Source organism: Centroberyx affinis, unplaced genomic scaffold, assembly GCF_046629955.1.
Source record: "Centroberyx affinis isolate AG114_WGS23_722 - 3 ecotype Tasmania unplaced genomic scaffold, CSIRO-AGI_Caff_v1 ptg009149l_1, whole genome shotgun sequence".
Lineage (NCBI taxonomy): Eukaryota > Metazoa > Chordata > Actinopteri > Beryciformes > Berycidae > Centroberyx > Centroberyx affinis.
Genome location: NW_027284437.1, coordinates 1 through 17,587, shown reverse-complemented (window position 1 = coordinate 17,587; position 17,587 = coordinate 1). Strand labels below are relative to the sequence as shown.

General features: G+C 42.4%; 2 protein-coding genes across 2 annotated transcripts; one reads left to right on the top strand and one right to left on the bottom strand.

The window, feature by feature from the left end:
• Positions 1-1,382: 1,382 nt before the first annotated feature.
• LOC139640350 (regulator of G-protein signaling 18) lies at positions 1,383-12,985 on the bottom strand. The gene is made up of 6 exons (XM_071514543.1): positions 12,556-12,985; positions 10,494-11,108; positions 9,152-9,231; positions 8,684-8,814; positions 5,575-5,741; positions 1,383-2,400 (listed from the first exon to the last, which is right to left on the bottom strand). The coding sequence occupies exons 2-6, from the start codon at positions 10,992-10,994 to the stop codon at positions 2,230-2,232; spliced, it is 1,050 nt and encodes a 349-aa protein (XP_071370644.1). The 5' UTR covers positions 10,995-11,108; positions 12,556-12,985; the 3' UTR covers positions 1,383-2,229.
• A 663-nt stretch (positions 12,986-13,648) lies between these two features.
• LOC139640352 (large proline-rich protein BAG6-like) lies at positions 13,649-16,951 on the top strand (the record flags this gene model as incomplete). The annotated part of the gene is made up of 6 exons (XM_071514545.1): positions 13,649-13,939; positions 14,133-14,225; positions 14,751-14,868; positions 15,876-16,102; positions 16,642-16,713; positions 16,829-16,951. Coding segments are annotated over exons 2-6 (621 nt in total), but the record flags the coding sequence as incomplete, so codon positions are not given.
• Positions 16,952-17,587: the final 636 nt, after the last annotated feature.

Here is a 17,587-nt window from a genome sequence, read left to right as displayed (position 1 = left end):
TCAGCCCAGTTTTAGTGGAAGCAGACTGTTCACCCATTTAGAAGAATGACATTAACAAACCAGGAAGGGGAATATTTTTAGGTCAAGAGTTTTACATGAGTGCCACAGTGGGAACCCTGAATAACTAGTGCATTTTGTAATGTTTTATACTATACATTAAAGTATTATGCTTGAATGTGAAGTCAATTTCTATGAGTAGTATACTGCAAAAATTTATTTCAGCAACTGACTTAAAAAAAAAAACGGTCATGAAAGTGATTCTACCAATAAATGCATACAAATTTTATGTTTATTACTAATCATCTGTGGGATCCCAGGCCCTGCTCTCCTCTGGCAGCGGTCCAGATGACTGCTGCTTTCTACTGAGATGTAGTTAAACAGATAAACATCTCCACCAAAAATACTGTACTTCATGTAAATCCTCCAGGATTCAAATAGACTCCCTGGAGACCTCTCTGATCACCCATCTGTTTACCAGTTACCAAATTTCCTTTTCCTCTGCATGGACCAGATTTCTTTTCAAGATCTCTTCTATACTGAGAATAGTGAAAAAAATACAGTATATTACAGAATCTTCTGATTTAAGTACATAACCTATGGGCAGAAATATGTTTTCACTAGAAACTGAAATTGAATTATGAGGAAGAGCAATTGAGTGCAGATTCACAGAACTCCTTTTCATGTTTTTGGCACAATTCTACAACAATAGCTATAACTTTAACATCAGTTAAACAGTCAAAAGATCGTTAAAATATATGGTAAACTGATATTACCGTGTTTGACAGCCCAGTCCCAGCCTCATCCATGATGGAAAGAAACGTTCTTCAACGTGTATCAAGTCCATGGATGAATGGACTTCAAACTAATAAATTCAATTTCAAATTATGCTATTCAGATTCAGTTTTTCAATACAATTATTCAAGTTAAACGATACAAATTCAAATTATGTGATTCAAATTCAGTTTTTTAATGCAGTTATTCAAGTTGAGCAATTCAAATTCAATTTCAGTTTCTAGTGACACATATTTCTGCCCATACATAACTGATAAACCATACCAGTTAGTGAACTCTCCAATAAGATAGAGATAGAATGTGGTTAGTTTACATGAGAGAATTTGACTAGTGTATTGGTCTGGTCAAAGAGGGAGAATAGGACTACTAGAGTAATCATAAGCACCGCACTGACTGCAGTGCTGTAGTAATGTTTGCTCTGGTCCACGACACATACGGCACGTCCACTCCGTATCCCAGCAACCCCTCTATAACCAGGGGTCATCCAGCCTCGACGAGAACACTCACCGTTTAAGCTCTGCGCCCGTTGCATAACACGGTGCTCTCAAGGCTCTGCATGACTACTGAAGAATCTCACAGGGTTCAACTGATACAAAAAAAAAAAAGGGTTTTATTTCCTTGCCTTTAAAATTCTCAAACATATTCAAAACCTGACGAACACTTACGGAACTTATATTATTCTCTGTCTTTTTTATTAAATGTCCCATTACATGAGGGGGTTTTAATTTGTACAAGAGCAACATTCAATTTACAAATGCCATAAAATAAACCACTTAAATTACGTGCTTGGTGTTTTCCAGGGAGGCCATTACGTGCATATACACAGTTTGTTTTTGTGATTTCAAGAAGACAGTGGAAAGGGATATTTCCCTACAGTTTCCCTGTAGCCAGTCATTTTACCTATCAGAGTCCATTTCCTCAGGTTTCCCCACCTTGGCCATATAAGTAACTAACATAGTACTTTGACCTTTTCAGCAAAGAGCTCATTCTTGCTCAACTTGTTTTTCCTTTCTGTCAGCTAAAGGAATCTCACAGCGTGCTTATTGGAGCGTGGCGACTTTAACCGCTCACAGGGAGGCCAAAAATGAGGATGTTTAATGATTAAAAGAAGATCTGCATAGTTTCACGGGTCACAAACGGAGGGAAAGAACTGCCTCCTCCTCTATATTTCCATATCCACTTGGTCAAACCTCAACTACAAGCCGCTGCAATCGCTTTTCTCCAAATTCCTGCGTCCCTTCACACGGTGTCCAATGTGCAACGCCGTTTGCTCCTGACATTTTTCTACACAACACTGACAGTACCCCCCCCCCTCCCCTCCTTTTCTAAACACATAGTTTAACTTTACGGTGTACACGGTGTTCAGTAAAAACTGGAAAACCGAAACCTCCCCACCCGAGTGTCCGTGTGTCCTAAGCTCAAACGTCCCGACGTGGTCTAGTCTGCCTCTCTGACCAGGGAGAGGTAGATGGTGGACTGGAGGAAGCGGGGATAACAGTCTGTATCCAGCAGGGAGTAGATGCGCTTCTGTGCGTGGGACAGAGAGGCATGAGACGGCGCCTGCAGCAGCTGGATGGTCAGCTCTCTGGTCTTACTGTCCAGGTTCACCTAGAGGACAAGAGGAAACGGACTGAGCTCTCCAAACAAAAAGCTGCGAAATGCAACTGCATTAAAGAGGAACTACACCCCAAACCCAAACATGTGTAAAGCCTGGGGCCGGTTGCACAAAACACCTTAAGTTTTCTCCTTAAGTATGACACTTAAGGCTTAATTTCTCCTTAGCTGAGGGACTTACTTAAGGGTGTTGCACAGAATCCCTTAAAAGGTTTCCTTAGTTAAGGGAAAAATGTTAAGGCATTTACTGCGTTGAAAGATTTTACAGCGGTAAAATTCTACAGTTTCCATGGTGACCGTTTGTTTGCTTGCACTTGTGCTTGTGATACCTGTTATCGTCTCACAAAGTTGGCCCATAGATAGTAAAAAGATGGCAGAAGAAAAGAAGACAAGAACACCAAATTGGTCAGAGGAGGAAAAGATTATACTTCTGGAGGAATACAGTAAAAGAAAGCACATACTAAAAAGTAAATTTGATCCGCAAATAACAGCAAACAGAAAACAACGAATGTGGGAGGAAACTGCAATGAAAATTAATTCAAGCAGTCTGATGAAGAGGTTCATCCAAGAGGTTCAAAAAAATACGCCAACTTCTTCATTTATCACCATAAACTCGGCCATGTTGCGGTTAAGATAGAGTCAGAGCTACCTTAAGTTTTTTTCCTTACTTTGGTTGCTAAGGTCTTTTGTGCAACGGTTTAACTAACTTTAAGGGACTCCTTAAGTATAAGACCAAGATAAGGAGAAAACCTTAAATACTTAAGTGAACATTTTAAGGAAACCTTAAGGAGAAGACTTAAGGGTGTTTTGTGCAACCGATTTTATTTTAAGAATACCTTAACTCGGACTTTAAGGAAAATCTTAACTTAAGGTGTTTTGTGCATCCGGCCCCTGATATTTAAAGGTAAAAAGCATGCTAATTCAATTGCCGTCTGCTATTGGCTGATCTTTGGTGCCAGGTGATGTCACATTCTATAGAGTACAACAGGTGGTGACATCACCTGGTACCAAAGATCAGCCAATAGCGGATGGCAATTTCAGTAGCATGCTTTTTACGATTAGATGTCAGGCTTTACACAGATTTGGATTTGGGGTTTAGTTACTCTTTAAAAGAAGAAATAAATAGCATATATTCTACATTATCAGTTTGTGTGTTCATGCCTAAATCCGCCGTTTGCCTGAAATTGGCTTTTCAATGATGGGGAGGTTTGGGGGCGTATATCATTTGCTGAGGGTGTGGCCAGTGGTGAGCTAGTTGTGGCTATCAAGATGAGGCTAGCAGCCACAGAGCAGGGAAGTCACAGCGACAACAACAATGGAGACTTTAGGTGACCAGAGGAAATTGGCAATGGAAATGTCTAATCTGAAATGGAGGGTGTGGGTACATGACATCTAGATCTAGATCACCTACAGCCTGTTTCAAGGCCTATTATTGACTCTGGGGGTGACGGACAATATTTCGGGGTTTCCGGTGTAGCCAGCGGACATCCGGGCCAAGACTTCCTCTTCTGTGCGCCGGTCATTGTTTACAGTCCAATTAGCAACTTGAGACGCGAGAATGGATACAAACAAACAAAATACAGACATCGATACTTTTTGTAGGGGTTTTAGGTCCAGACGACATTTCAGCTCATCTCTATAAACAGATATCTGCATATGAGACGTCGCCTCTCAACTGTAAGCAATGACCGGCGCATGGAAGAGGAAATCTTGGCCCGGATGTCCGCTGGTTACACCGGAAACCCTGAAATATTGGCCGTCGCTCCCAGAGTCTAATCGTCGTCAGACCGATAGACGATGGGTTCCGAGATTGTGTTCAACTTGGAACGCCCTCAAAACTAGAGATGTTCCGATACCATTTTTTCCTTCCCGATACTGATTCCGATACCTGAACTTGCGTATCGGCCGATACCAAGAAGAAAAATATATATATTGTTATTATTTTTTTTACAGCTGTATACTACTAACCCTGTATGGATGTGATATGATTGCTATCATTGTTGTATGGCCTGGCTCAGGTTAAACCCTTTGTAAAACATGAACAAATACATACAGAGAATGAATGCCATAGAACTTTCTTTTATTATCTAGTTTGACAGTCAGTCATAACTGAAAAAGAACATAAATAAATAAATCTAGGAATAAATAACAATTCCTTTAAATTGTCCTTTATATTATTGCCAAATTGCTGACATTTGCTAGCTCTGACTAACGTTGCCTGTGTAGCGTGAATGAGCTATCATCACGTGATAAATTACCGGAAATCAATTCTTCTTCGCCGCTCTAAAACAGTAGTTGCCAGTGGCAGCACAGCGCAACTTGCTGTGTAGGCTACTGTTTTAGATCAAGAAGAATTGATTATCGGGAAAAGGGCCGTTTTATCCGGGTGAAACTACTTTAAAGTTGATTTTTTTCGGGGCTAATAAATGACGTGATATCGGATCGGTGCATAGACTCAAGTACTCGCCGATACCCGATCCAGCATTTTAGGCTGTATCGGAGGCATTTCCGATACTGCTTAAGGCTGGGTATTGGCAAGGACCTCACGATACGATACGTATCAGGATACATGGGTCACGATACGATTGCATCACGATACATTGCGATACGATACATATTGAGATACATTGCAATACTCTACATAATTTACTGAAAATTTTAAAATAGAGCTGAAAATACAACTTGCTGTGTACCACCTGGGTAGTCTAATATGTACATCACATTATATTGATAACTCAGCGGACAAATTGAGTCAAAACTATTTAATTCAAAGGGATTTTAAATCCGTTTAAAACATGAATAACTTTTTTTAATGTATTGATACGAGGGGCTGGAAAGTCGATACAGTATCATGGAAAAAAATATTACAATACTCAGCTGTATCGATTTTTTTGCACAGCCCTAATACTGGTATCGGTATCGGAACAACTCTACTCAAAACACCACCGAAAGTACCTGGAAAAAAGGCGCAGGCACACGAGTGACGTGATGCTGGGGGCGTGAACTCGACCAACTGAGGGGGAGGAGGAGGAGGGCGTGACTGACAGTACACCTCCCGCCTCGAGGAGAAAAGTGGCGTATTGTAGCTTTGAGCGCGCGCAGCTGGATTAGATCTCAAAGCCGGCCTACCCGACAGCGGCGAACCGAAATAGAAAATAGGCCTGTTACCTCCCGCGGGGCGCCGGGCTGGATGTAGGTGGCGCAGATGTCCTTGGCCCGCCTCTGCAGGCTGAAGTTGTTGGACGAGTGTCTGTACTGCTCACAGGCCAGATAGAACTGCAGATTCTCCTCGCTGAACTCAGAGCGCAGGAATGCTCCAAACACAGAAACACCAGCTGAGGGGAGGAGCGGGGAGAAGCGGGGTTTACCTCAGCACACAGTTGCGTCACATTACGCATGTAACAAGGGGGAGGACACACACACACACACACACACACACACACACACGGAACGTTCACACAATCCCACAGGCCTAATAAGGACAAACACACAAGTACTGCCAACAGCAGATTTTTGCAGGTTCATTGTGAAAACAAACACTTTTTGGCACGCGCCCAATTTTATGCTGCAGCTGCCTTCCTCACACGCTCACTTCTTATTTTTTGGTGGGTTGTGACAGATCGTTGTGTAAAGAGAGGGAGGAGGGAGGCTTAAAGATTGCTGACACCACAAGTTGCAACATGTCATAGTTCACGCATGTCGGCCGGACACCAAATTAACACAGCATTGAGAGTCACAGTCCTCAGGCAAGCACTATATAACGTACAGTACAGCATGTCCTCATAAATCAATGCAATGAGCCACCAAAGCAATGACGCTTAACGCACCTGATTTCCTACCCACAACTGAGGACCACCTTTCAAGATAAATGATTTCTTGCAATTTATTTGGCGATTTCGATTGAAGAGGTCTTTACGTCATCAAGGCCCAGTCCGTTTCTCGTTCATTCATATTCTACTTGTGTTAAGTATTTCAACTAAACGCACTCACAAATCAAGGAGTTGCTGAGTAAACACGTCGAGCAGCTTTGACTTTCAAAGTCATGAGGGAACTGTTGGAGTTCTCAAGATTTAACACAATATCTATTTGATGTTTCCGCAATGGTATAAGTATTATGTAATCTCGAAAACAGTGATTCTCAACCTTTTTCATATCAAGGACCTCTAATTTAGTCCATGTTAGACCCCCAGTTGATGAGATTTTGTCTCTCGGACCCAAATCTGAGAATATTTTTATTGCTAGATAGGTTTTTTTCCAGAATTCCATGACTATCTGTATTGTAGGTAGAGAGATAACAGTGAAACTATGATCAAAACAGTCATTCTTCTACATTCTCTAACTGTGTTAACTTCTTGTAAATGAAATAATGCTGAAGTTTAACACACTGCTCTAAAACAGAGGTAGAAACATTCTTGAGGCCTTTGTGTTATCAGTGCACTTGTGTGACTGACAGCAATATGTCACTAGATACTGAAGGAACAATAGGAACAATAGGAGTACACTGATAGGAACAATGCTGTGAGGAAAGTGGTTAAGGAATCCTCTTGCGTAGACACGTTTCCCAATCCTGCAACATTATGCACATTTTTCCATAGAGATATTTTTCCATCGTAACCCTGGTGAGTTCTTAGACAGCACAAAGCGTCTCTTTAGTTTGAGAGGCTGTCGGACAGGAATAGTCAGACCTCACTCTCCGTAATGGCAGTGATTTATAGTCGTCTGCTTGTTTACTATCTGTTCTATTCATAGAAGCAGCTAGGCCGGGGGAAATGGCGCATTCTCTGCTTTACTGCACAGCACACAGAAACCAGTGCAGTGACGTCGGCTGAGACGGCAACACAGCAACACGTGAGGTCAGATAAAACACAAAGAACTTGAGGCAGAACTGGAGTTTTAGCTCGACAAACATTTCTCAGAGACAGAAATAATCACCCTGAATGGGCGGAGCCAAAGAACTACAGTTTTTCTGGCTGAGTAACATTAGACTGAAGCCCAGTGAAAAAGGGGTAAGAGAAGAGGAAACTATGAAGACTGGTATGCTACATGCCGTCTAGCCATGCTGTATTATCTAGCTAGTTAGCCTAGCTGACCTTTCAAGTTCAAACTAGCCATACTAGCCCATAGCTATCTAGGTCAGCTAGTTAGCTAGCTTGCTGACATTCCAAGAACATGAATACAGTGGTTTATATTTATATTTTGACCAGAGTTCCTTCTTTGCCATTCAAGTGTGACAGTTAGCCAGTGGTGGAAAGTAACTACTACATTTACTCAAGTACTGTGCTTAAGTACAATTTTGAGATACCTGTACTTTACTTGAGTATTTCCATTTGATGCTACTTTATACTTCCACTCCACTACATTTCAGAGGGAAATATTGTACTTTCTACTCCACTACATTTATTTGACAGCTTTAGTTACTTTTCAGATGGAGATTTGACACAATGGATAATATAACAAGCTTTTAAAATACAACACATTGTTAAAGATGAAACCAGTGGTTTCCAACCTTTTTGTCTTTTGACGTCTTACAAAAAGCAGTGTGTAGTCGGGTCACATTTCAGATGTCTATGAGTTGTTAACAGCTCCACCAAATAGTGATTTTTCCCTCTAAACCTCACATGGTTTCATTTCAATAAATGTTCAAATGATCCAATATTTCAGCAAAAATCAAAGATTAGAGAAAAAGTCCAAAAACTGAAAACAGATTTGTGTATCAGAACTTTGTTTTTTCTTCTTTCCTCTCCCATTAATCATCTCACGACCCCTCAGATTTATCTGGTGACCCTTTGGAGGGGCCCGACCCCTAGGTTGGGAACCACTGGACTAAACTAGCTAACTGTATATAAAGTAGTTCAAACTAGCTCCACCTCCAGCAGCTACAACAGTAACATGCTGCTTACACACTGATGCTTCAGTATTAATAATCTAATGATGTCATATATAATCAAATATCAGTCAGAGGGACCAAACCACTACTTTCACTTTAATACTTCAACTACATTTTGCTGCTAATACTTATGTACTTTTACTTAAGTAGGATTTTTCATGCAGGACTTTTACTTGTAATGGAGTATTTTTACATTGCTGTATTGGTACTTTTACTTAAGTAAAGGATCAGAGTACTGCTTCCACCACTGCAGTTAGCCAACTTGTGCTCCAAAATTCTGTGGTTCTAGGCTCCGCCCACTGAGGTTTAACTCGACCAATAAGATCATTTCTGCCTCCAAGAAACGCTTCTGTAACTAAAACTAATTTGTAGACATAAAGCAGAACTCACTCCGGCTGGCCAGGAGGGCGTTCAGGGACTCGGCCCATTTCTCCAGCTCGTCCCGACTAAACTTTCCCTTGCTGTGGCCGACCTGGCTCCACTGGCGCATGAACAGGAGACGGGACCTCCTTTCTTTAGCGCTGCGAGGACCAGACATGGAGAGGGAGAGGTAACAGAAACCCGGAAAGAGAGATAGTGAAAGAGGATTAAGCTATCGGAAGATCTCATTTCATGGAGTCCACACCTACTCGGTACAACAGGATATACACCTTCTGTCAGTAACTTCTCATAACAAACAGGACAGTTTGTACCTTCACAGCATTCTCTTGAGGGTGAGATATTCATCAAGACAGTCATCAAGATTTAGAAGACAAGTTGAAAAAATGGAATATATTTCAAGTTGGCTGACTGAGATAATGTTATCTATCTTTGGCAACAACATCAGCCCATGCAATAGAAATGAAATGCGATAATCACCTGTCTTTCTGTTCTGCGTTGAATAGATTTGAGTTTGAGGAATGGGGAAACAAAAAGGTTTTACTGGAACATTTTTCCTCCTGCCTGTACAAGATGTCTGCAGGTTTTATTTCAGAATACCCAATTTAAGACTTTTTAAGACCGTTTTATTGCAAACTGGAAGTGGATTTAAAGGAATAGTTCACCCAAAAATGAAAATTCTGTCATCATCTACTCAGCCTCATGCCAAATGAAACACAGGTGAAACTTGTTAGTCCATATAACACACAGGGAGGTTGCCAGCACAACTTGGTAGCAGCCTTCTCCAAAACAACTGAAGTCAATGGGGACCTGTTCTTTAGAGAGGGTGAGCAGATGATGACAGAATTTTCATTTTTGGGTGAACTATTCCTTTAAGACCATTTCTAAACTAATCTAATGAAACTCAAGCTAATGGCAGTTCAGAACTACATCAACTTTAAATGAGCAGTATAAGAAAAAGGACAGCAGGAAATTAAATGTGGGCGTGCATGTGGGTCAAACTGACTGTGACCAGCTGGAAGTGCAGTAATTCAATACACAACATAAGAAACTAAAACCAACACTACTGCTGGCTCCACTCATATTGTTTGGTGAAACTACACAATTCATGACCTTTGCTTATCTTACATTCCAACTCAGCCTCAGCTATATATGAAGAATCTGTCAATACCACTATCTAATGTTATACCGTATTTCCTCTAATAGTGGCCGGTAGTCAATTAAAAGCCGGGTCTCAAATAATGGCCGGGGCCGTGGTTGACACGGACAAATAAAGGCCGGCCCCAAATACAGGCCGGGGAAAAAAACAAAGGAAAAAACAACGGTGGATACCAGTAAACCCCTGGTGCCTGGCGGAAATCTCTGGAGCGATTACCGTAATTATCGGTAATGCATTGCAGTAACAAAAAAACAGCTACCTAACGAACCCCAACAGAAGCAGATCAGAAAACAAGGAGGCTTCGTACTAAAATATGAGCAAATATACTTATCAAACAGAGGGAATCAGAAATAAAGCCCTGTCTCTAATGTAAGCCTGCTTCCAATAAAGGCCTGGTACCCTCTGCAGTTGAGGGAAATAAAGGCCCGGGCCAATATTAGAGGAAATACGGTAGTTACATCGAAATGAAACTTACAATAAACCTGCCTTACATGGTGAAAAATAAGACCTCTAATACTGTATTTCCTATATTTGAATACTTTTTAACATCTTAACTTCAGACAATTTAGATCAGACCTTTTCAGACTTCTCGAGGACCTGCGTCTACCCGTGCTCTAAGGTGAAGATTTAACACTGAAGTAAACATTTCGATGGGGGTTTCACCTGCCCAAACAGACTCTTGAGGTGCAGCTTGGCCGCCGACAGCTTGGCTTTAGCGTGCTGCCGGTGTTGCTGCTTGAAGGAGAAGGGGCTGGAGGGGGACGAGGGGGAGGGAGGAGGCTGGTCGTCCCTCTCCACGCTCTCGGTGCTGCCCTTGGCGGCCGGGGCCAGCTGGCCGTCGCTGTAGGCCCTGTAGCCTTCGCCCATGATCCCCACGCCGAGCTGGTTCTTCTCCAGCGTGCCCAGCTCCGTCAGGTTCTCCACGCTCACGCTGCGCTCCCTGGTCAGCTCCCCCTTCCCCGCCATGCCGGGACCCGGCCCGGCGGCGTCCCGGAGGACGGCGGGGAGGGTGGCCGACCTCCCGCCCGGCTCGTCTTCCTCCGGGTGAGGGGTGTAGGTGCCCGAATCCCTCTCCCGCTCGTAGCCCGGGTCCTTCAGCGCCACCCGCCTCCACGGGAGGAAGTCCAGGTCCAGGAGGGACCCCTCTGAGCTGAACCGACGCATGGCGGCTCTTCCGAGGAGTGACGATGGAGGGACAGGAGGGGAAGAGAAAGGACTGAGAGTGACTTGTCTAAGAACAGAGCTGCAGTGATGCACAACCTATTGAGAGAAGAGGGGCTGGGGGAGGAGAGGGAATTGGACAATTTGAAAAATGGGTCACTGCAACAGTGAACTGCTCCACATTACTGTATGGTAGGGATGTATCGAAATTCAATATATCGCAATCCAAAATTGTGACAATACTAGGGCTGAACGATTTTGAAAAAATATCTAATTGCGATTATTTTGACTGATATTGCAATTGCGATATGATTTGTGATATTAGAGGGAATGATAATTGTTACATCATTATTCTCCTTTTCATTGAAAAACGTATTAAAATGATTATGGCGTGATTTTTGCGGGGATCTGTACCAAACAAAGATGTTTTCTTAAGTCTGTAGAATATGATGTGTAGGCCAGGACATCTCTGCAGCACCACAATATTTACTTTAAAATGCTATTTTGACACATTTCACCTTTAACAAATATTGCGCCTCCTGCGATTTGAAAATTGCAGTAGGCCATATTGCGATTTTGATACAATTTTGATTCATTGTTCAGCCCTAGACAATACCTATCATGGACCAGGAACATGAATCGTGATATTAGCTCCGTTTTATTCTGCTGTAGTAATCACATATGAGACTCTTGACCATCACAATTTCACAAGCTCTCCATCCAAATTATATTATTTGCACTTTGTAATTTTGTGACATTTTTACATTGTTGTTCACATTCTAGCAAACCAGTGCCATCGCTAGAAAGCTTTGTGACTCAAAAATAAACAGAATTCTTCACAGTCATACTTTGTTGTCATTGAACTTGAATTTATTCCATCGTATCGTGGATGTCGTGAGCCCCATATCGCGTACCATATCGTATCGTGAGATAAGCGTATCATCCCATCCCTGCTGTATGCTTCTACTCTGAAGGGCAATGACGTGGTAAAACCTCAATGTTTGAGTTGACAACAATCAAAGTCATAGCCTCCAACATAGCAACCAGAAACCACAAGGTACAGTAAGTGTTTTTCCTGCCAGTTCAACACAAGCTCTCCTGTTGTCAAGTGGCACATATCAACTTCTTATTTTCTCTATACTAATATGTATTTCCATTACCAGGCATGCTCTATACACAAATACACCAACTGATGATACAGTGAGAGAATACACTACAATTTGCCTCATAGCTCCATTGTATTTACCTCCATATGGAAGTAAAATTCTAACAGTAATAATTTACCACCAAAACTTCCAAACCAGCTGATATCCACTAAAATTCTGACTGATGCCTGACAAGATATTATTATTTAGCCAGTGTGATAAATTATTAGACATCAAACTATCAGCTTAAAGGGGAACATGAGTCCTGATAATTCACTCTGATGTGATTTATTTGTTTTTTTTTAGATACGGCTTCCAAATAGATTTCTAGCCGGACTACAAAATCTGATTCAGCCCGATTTAGGTTGAGGTATGCCCGCACGGTACCATGCCCAACTGACGCCCGTGGTAATCTTTACCTCCTCGTCCTGCTGCTACTCAGCGGTGTCCATGCCACGGTGTGTGGGTTCCAACAGGTCCCATAGGAGGGTGGATGAATTCAAAGCTTCGGGGCCGGGGGGGGGGGGAGAATCCATTTCAGTCCGTTTCAAAAAAAGCGAAATCCAACCAACCTGCGACGCTGCTGCTCCCCCGGTCTCCAGATTTGTTCTCGGCTCCGGCCGCGCGCCGCCTCGGACCTCCCTACCGAAATCTATCGCATCTAAACATTAATTGAATCGGCTCGCGGAACGGAGCGCCGCGTCAGGAAAAAGTTCCACAAAGTTTTTTTTGTTTTTTTTTTCCCCTTGACACTTGAATTGGAAGCAGATAGGCCGCATGACTGCCGCCACACCTACGGCACGGTCTCAACTTGCCCGGTTCAGACCGAGCCCTCCGTTTAAAGCGAGCCACCGCCGCCGCCGCCTGCCGCCGCCGCCTGCCGCCCCTGGGCATACAAGTCCCTGTCTTGGTTATTCATTCGCGTAATTTTTTTTTTTAGGTGTGTCCTGGAAAAAAAAAAAAAAAGCACTCCCACGGCCCACAAGACTCACTGGGGGAATGCGCGTTCATGTGTGAGAGGCAAGAAGTTGGACGAAAGCTGGCTGTTAAAGGTCTGCTTTTTTTTTTTTTTTTTTTTTTAGAATAGAATAGATTAGAACAGAATGAACAGATTTATTTATTTATTTATTTATTTACTTATTTTCTTCTGAGGCTATTATTATTATTATTGCTATTATCATTATTATTAATATTATTATTATTATTATTATTATTATGAAACAAACTATTTGATTTATTTAATTTCCTTCCATTGTATTCAAGCATATGTACACCTAATTTTCCAACAAGCTATTTCTTTATTTATATATTTTTTTAAGATATATCATCAGATGCTATGGTAAAAGGAAAATTGAATTTTCAACACTTTGAACATCAGTGCCAATCTCTATTGATAAGGTGGTTGATACGGTTGATATCCATCATCTGAACAGAAAAGCGCTCAGGCATTTGGAATGGACGCGCCTCGCTCTGCGTCATAGGGGGTCCTTTTACTTTGCAGTGTCGCGCTAAGCTAGTTAGCTAACTGATCCACTGGATGTTCTCACCACACTAGACAAACCAAGAGTTTATTCGAAATTAAAATCGCTTTGGCAGTGTCACCGTTTCGTCGGTAATAGAGAAAAAAATCAAAGCTTGCACCCGGTTTTCCGTTGAATGTGGACAACGAGCTCCCCCGGGAGATTAACGGCACCGTTAGCTAGTTAGCTCTGTTAGCCTCCTAGTAACTGGGATTAGCTAACGTTAGCTAGCTGGCTAACAAGCTAATAACAACAACAAGGCTCCAGCGCAGTCTACAACCAGGTGCTGCCTGCGTCTTTACTTAATGTATTTCTTTTTATGGTGGATATAGTTTACTAGTTTGATGAAGTTGATACAGTCTGGTGCACATTCTCCTCTCCCAAAGCCAGTCTTTGTTTTGCTGTCGGCTGTTTTACGGTACGGTAGTATAACATTGTCGGTTAATGCATATTAAACAAATGTACTGTTATTTCAGACATTCAGAAATATGGCCGAGGCAGGGACCATGATCGAGGTGACTGTCAAGACTCTGGACTCCCAGAGCAGGAGCTACAAAGTCAGAGGCGAGGTAATGCTCTTCTTATAACGTACTGCTTTAGATCTGCATAGAATCCATATCATCTATAATCTGTGTACTTCCACGGTGTAGCCTAGACCGGTGGTTCTCAACGTGGGGTCCGGGGACCACCAGGGGTCCTTGAGGGGGTTCCAGGGGGTTCCCAGCAAACTGATGAATTGTTAAACTTCAGCATTATTTCATTTACAAGAATTTAACACATTTAGAGAATATAGAAGAATGACTATTTTGGCCATATATTCTCTGTTATCCCTCTACCTACAATACAGATAGTCATGGAATTCTGGACAAAATCATATCTAACAATAAAAATATTCTCAGATTTGGGTCCACTAGAAAAAATATAATCAAATGGGGGCCGTGGCCCTAATGTGGACTAAATTAGGGGTCCTTGATATAAAAAAGGTTGAGAATCACTGGCCTAGATAGTGCTTTGTCCACAAAGCTGAGATTTTCCCCTTCTCACTTCGTCATTGGTGTTGCAGGAAATGTATTAAGCTTGTGTTTCCCTCCTAGCTGACAGTGAAGGAGTTCAAGGAGCACATAGCCTCATCTGTGGAAATCCCAGTGGACAAGCAGAGGCTGATCTACCAGGGCAGAGTGCTGCAGGATGACAGAACACTGACAGAGTACAGTGAGTAAGATGAGGCTAGAGCCTGGACACGAGGACAGCAATTCACTAAGTAGTGGAATTACATATTAGCAGTGGTGGAAAGTAACTAACTACTGTACTTAAGTACAGCTACTTTATACTTCCACTCCACTACATTTCAGAGGGAAATATTGTACTTTCTACTCCACTACATTTATTTGACAGCTTTAGTTACTTTTCAGATGGAGATTTGACACAATGGATAATATAACAAGCTTTTAAAATACAACACATTGTTAAAGATGAAACCAGTGGTTTCCAACCTTTTTGGCTTTTGACGTCTTACAAAAAGCAGTGTGTAGTCGGGTCACATTTCAGATGTCTATGAGTTGTTAACAGCTCCACCAAATAGTGATTTTTCCCTCTAAACCTCACATGGTTTCATTTCAATAAATGTTCAAATGATCCAATATTTCAGCAAAAATCAAAGATTAGAAAAAAAGTCCAAAAACTGAAAACAGATTTGTGTATCAGAACTTTGTTTTTTTCTTCTTTCCTCTCCCATTAATCATCTCACGACCCCTCAGATTTATCTGGTGACCCTTTGGAGGGGCCCGAGCCCTAGGTTGGGAACCACTGGACTAAACTAGCTAACTGTATATAAAGTAGTTCAAACTAGCTCCACCTCCAGCAGCTACAACAGTAACATGCTGCTTACACACTGATGCTTCAGTATTAATAATCTAATGATGTCATATATAATAAAATATCAGTCAGAGGGACCAAACCACTACTTTTACTTGAATACTTTAACTACATTTTGCTGCTAATACTTATGTACTTTTACTGAAGTAGGATTTTTCATGCAGGACTTTTACTTGTAATGGAGTATTTTTACATTGCTGTATTGGTACTTTTACTTAAGTAAAGGATCAGAGTACTTCTTCCACCACTGCATATTAGGAATGGGAACAAGTAGTACAGTAGCCCTTGACCCTCATCGCGCTCGTTCTGTCTCTCCTCCTCCACCCCTTCGTTTTCTCCCTCAGATGTGGACGGCAAGGTGATCCACCTGGTGGAGAGAGCCCCGCCCCAGGCCACCATGTCCGGCTCGGGGGGCGGAGGAGTGTCCAGCGGCGGGGCCGAGGGCGGGCCCAGCACCAGCCACACCTCCACCGCCTCGCAGGGGGCGCCGCACGACCGCAACGGAAACAGCTACGTGATGCTGGGCACCTTCAACCTCCCCGTCAACATTATGGATCCTCAGCAGATACAGGTGTTGCATTTGAAAGTGAAATTTTAAAGGGAATTTATTTAAAGGTAAACCAATGAGACCATGGTCAAGACAATTGGTAGCCTCAATCTCACACCAGTGGTATTGTTAGTGTTAATGTTTCTTCAAATTAAGTCCACATCCCCCCCCCTTGAAGAGGATAAACATGTTTCAAGTGATTTGGACATGATTAGCTTTTCACTCCTTCCACCATCTGCCATTTCCAGGAACTCTGAAAGCTTTAGCTCTGTTTGCTCTGGAAGAACAGCGCCCTCTCCCTGTTTTGTGCCATAAAGCGATCCAGTAGATTTCCCCGCCAAAGCTGACCCAGTGGCACGCAATGTAAAATGCAGTGTAGACGCCGCTGGAGTCATGTTTGTTTATGGTAATGTGTCAAAAATGAATGTTCTTATGATTTATTTTTTGTTGAAATAATCTAATCTTATTCCACTATCAGTGATAGCAGTTAGGACCAAAACTGCAGGCTTGCACACTTGTTTGGGGATAAAATCATTTTGTGATGATTGGGATTTGTGTTGCAGATGTCAGTTCAGCAGATGATGGCTGGAGTCGGTGAAGCAGGAAGGAATGCCAGGGTCAGCACCAGCACTGGGGTAAAGGCTCAATACTGTCAGGATCCGAAAGATCAGTCATAATATCATCGTTACCACCTTTGCTCTTCTTTCTCACTCATCCCGTAAACCTAATGGAAGCTGTCTCTGATTGTAGAGCAATGGCTCGGTGGATGTGCAAATCAACATGGACCAATCCCTGCAGAGCGAGCCCAGGATGAGGCTGCAGTTGGCTGAGAACTTGCTGAGAGATATGCAATCTTTAATCCATAGGCTGGAGGTACACTTTCTGCTTCAGGACCTGAAGGAATACACCGAGTTTTTGGGAGATTGGCCTGTTGGTCAGCTTCCCTGTTATGTGATGAGAACGTAGACATCAGAATTATCCGTGTGTCCTTGGTACATTGTTGGTGTGTTACTCAACATAGTGTATGCTAAAGTGTTAGCATGGAGCCTCTATCGCTCAACATAGTGTATGCTATGTGTTAGCATGGAGCCTCTATCACTCAACATAGTGTATGCTAAAGGGTTAGCATGGAGCCTCTATCGCTCAACATAGTGTATGCTAAAGGGTTAGCATGGAGCCTCTATCGCTCAACATAGTGTATGCTATGTGTTAGCGTGGAGCCTCTATCGCTCAACATAGTGTATGCTATAGTGTTAGCATGGAGTCTACTATCGCTCAACATAGTGTATGCTATGTGTTAGCATGGAGTCTACTATCGCTCAACATAGTGTATGCTATGTGTTAGCGTGGAGCCTCTATCGCTCAACATAGTGTATGCTATAGTGTTAGCGTGGAGCCTACTATCACTCAACATAGTGTATGCTATAGTGTTAGCGTGGAGTCTACTATCACTCAACATAGTGTATGCTAAAGTGTTAGCGTGGAGCCTAGTATCTCTCAACATAGTGT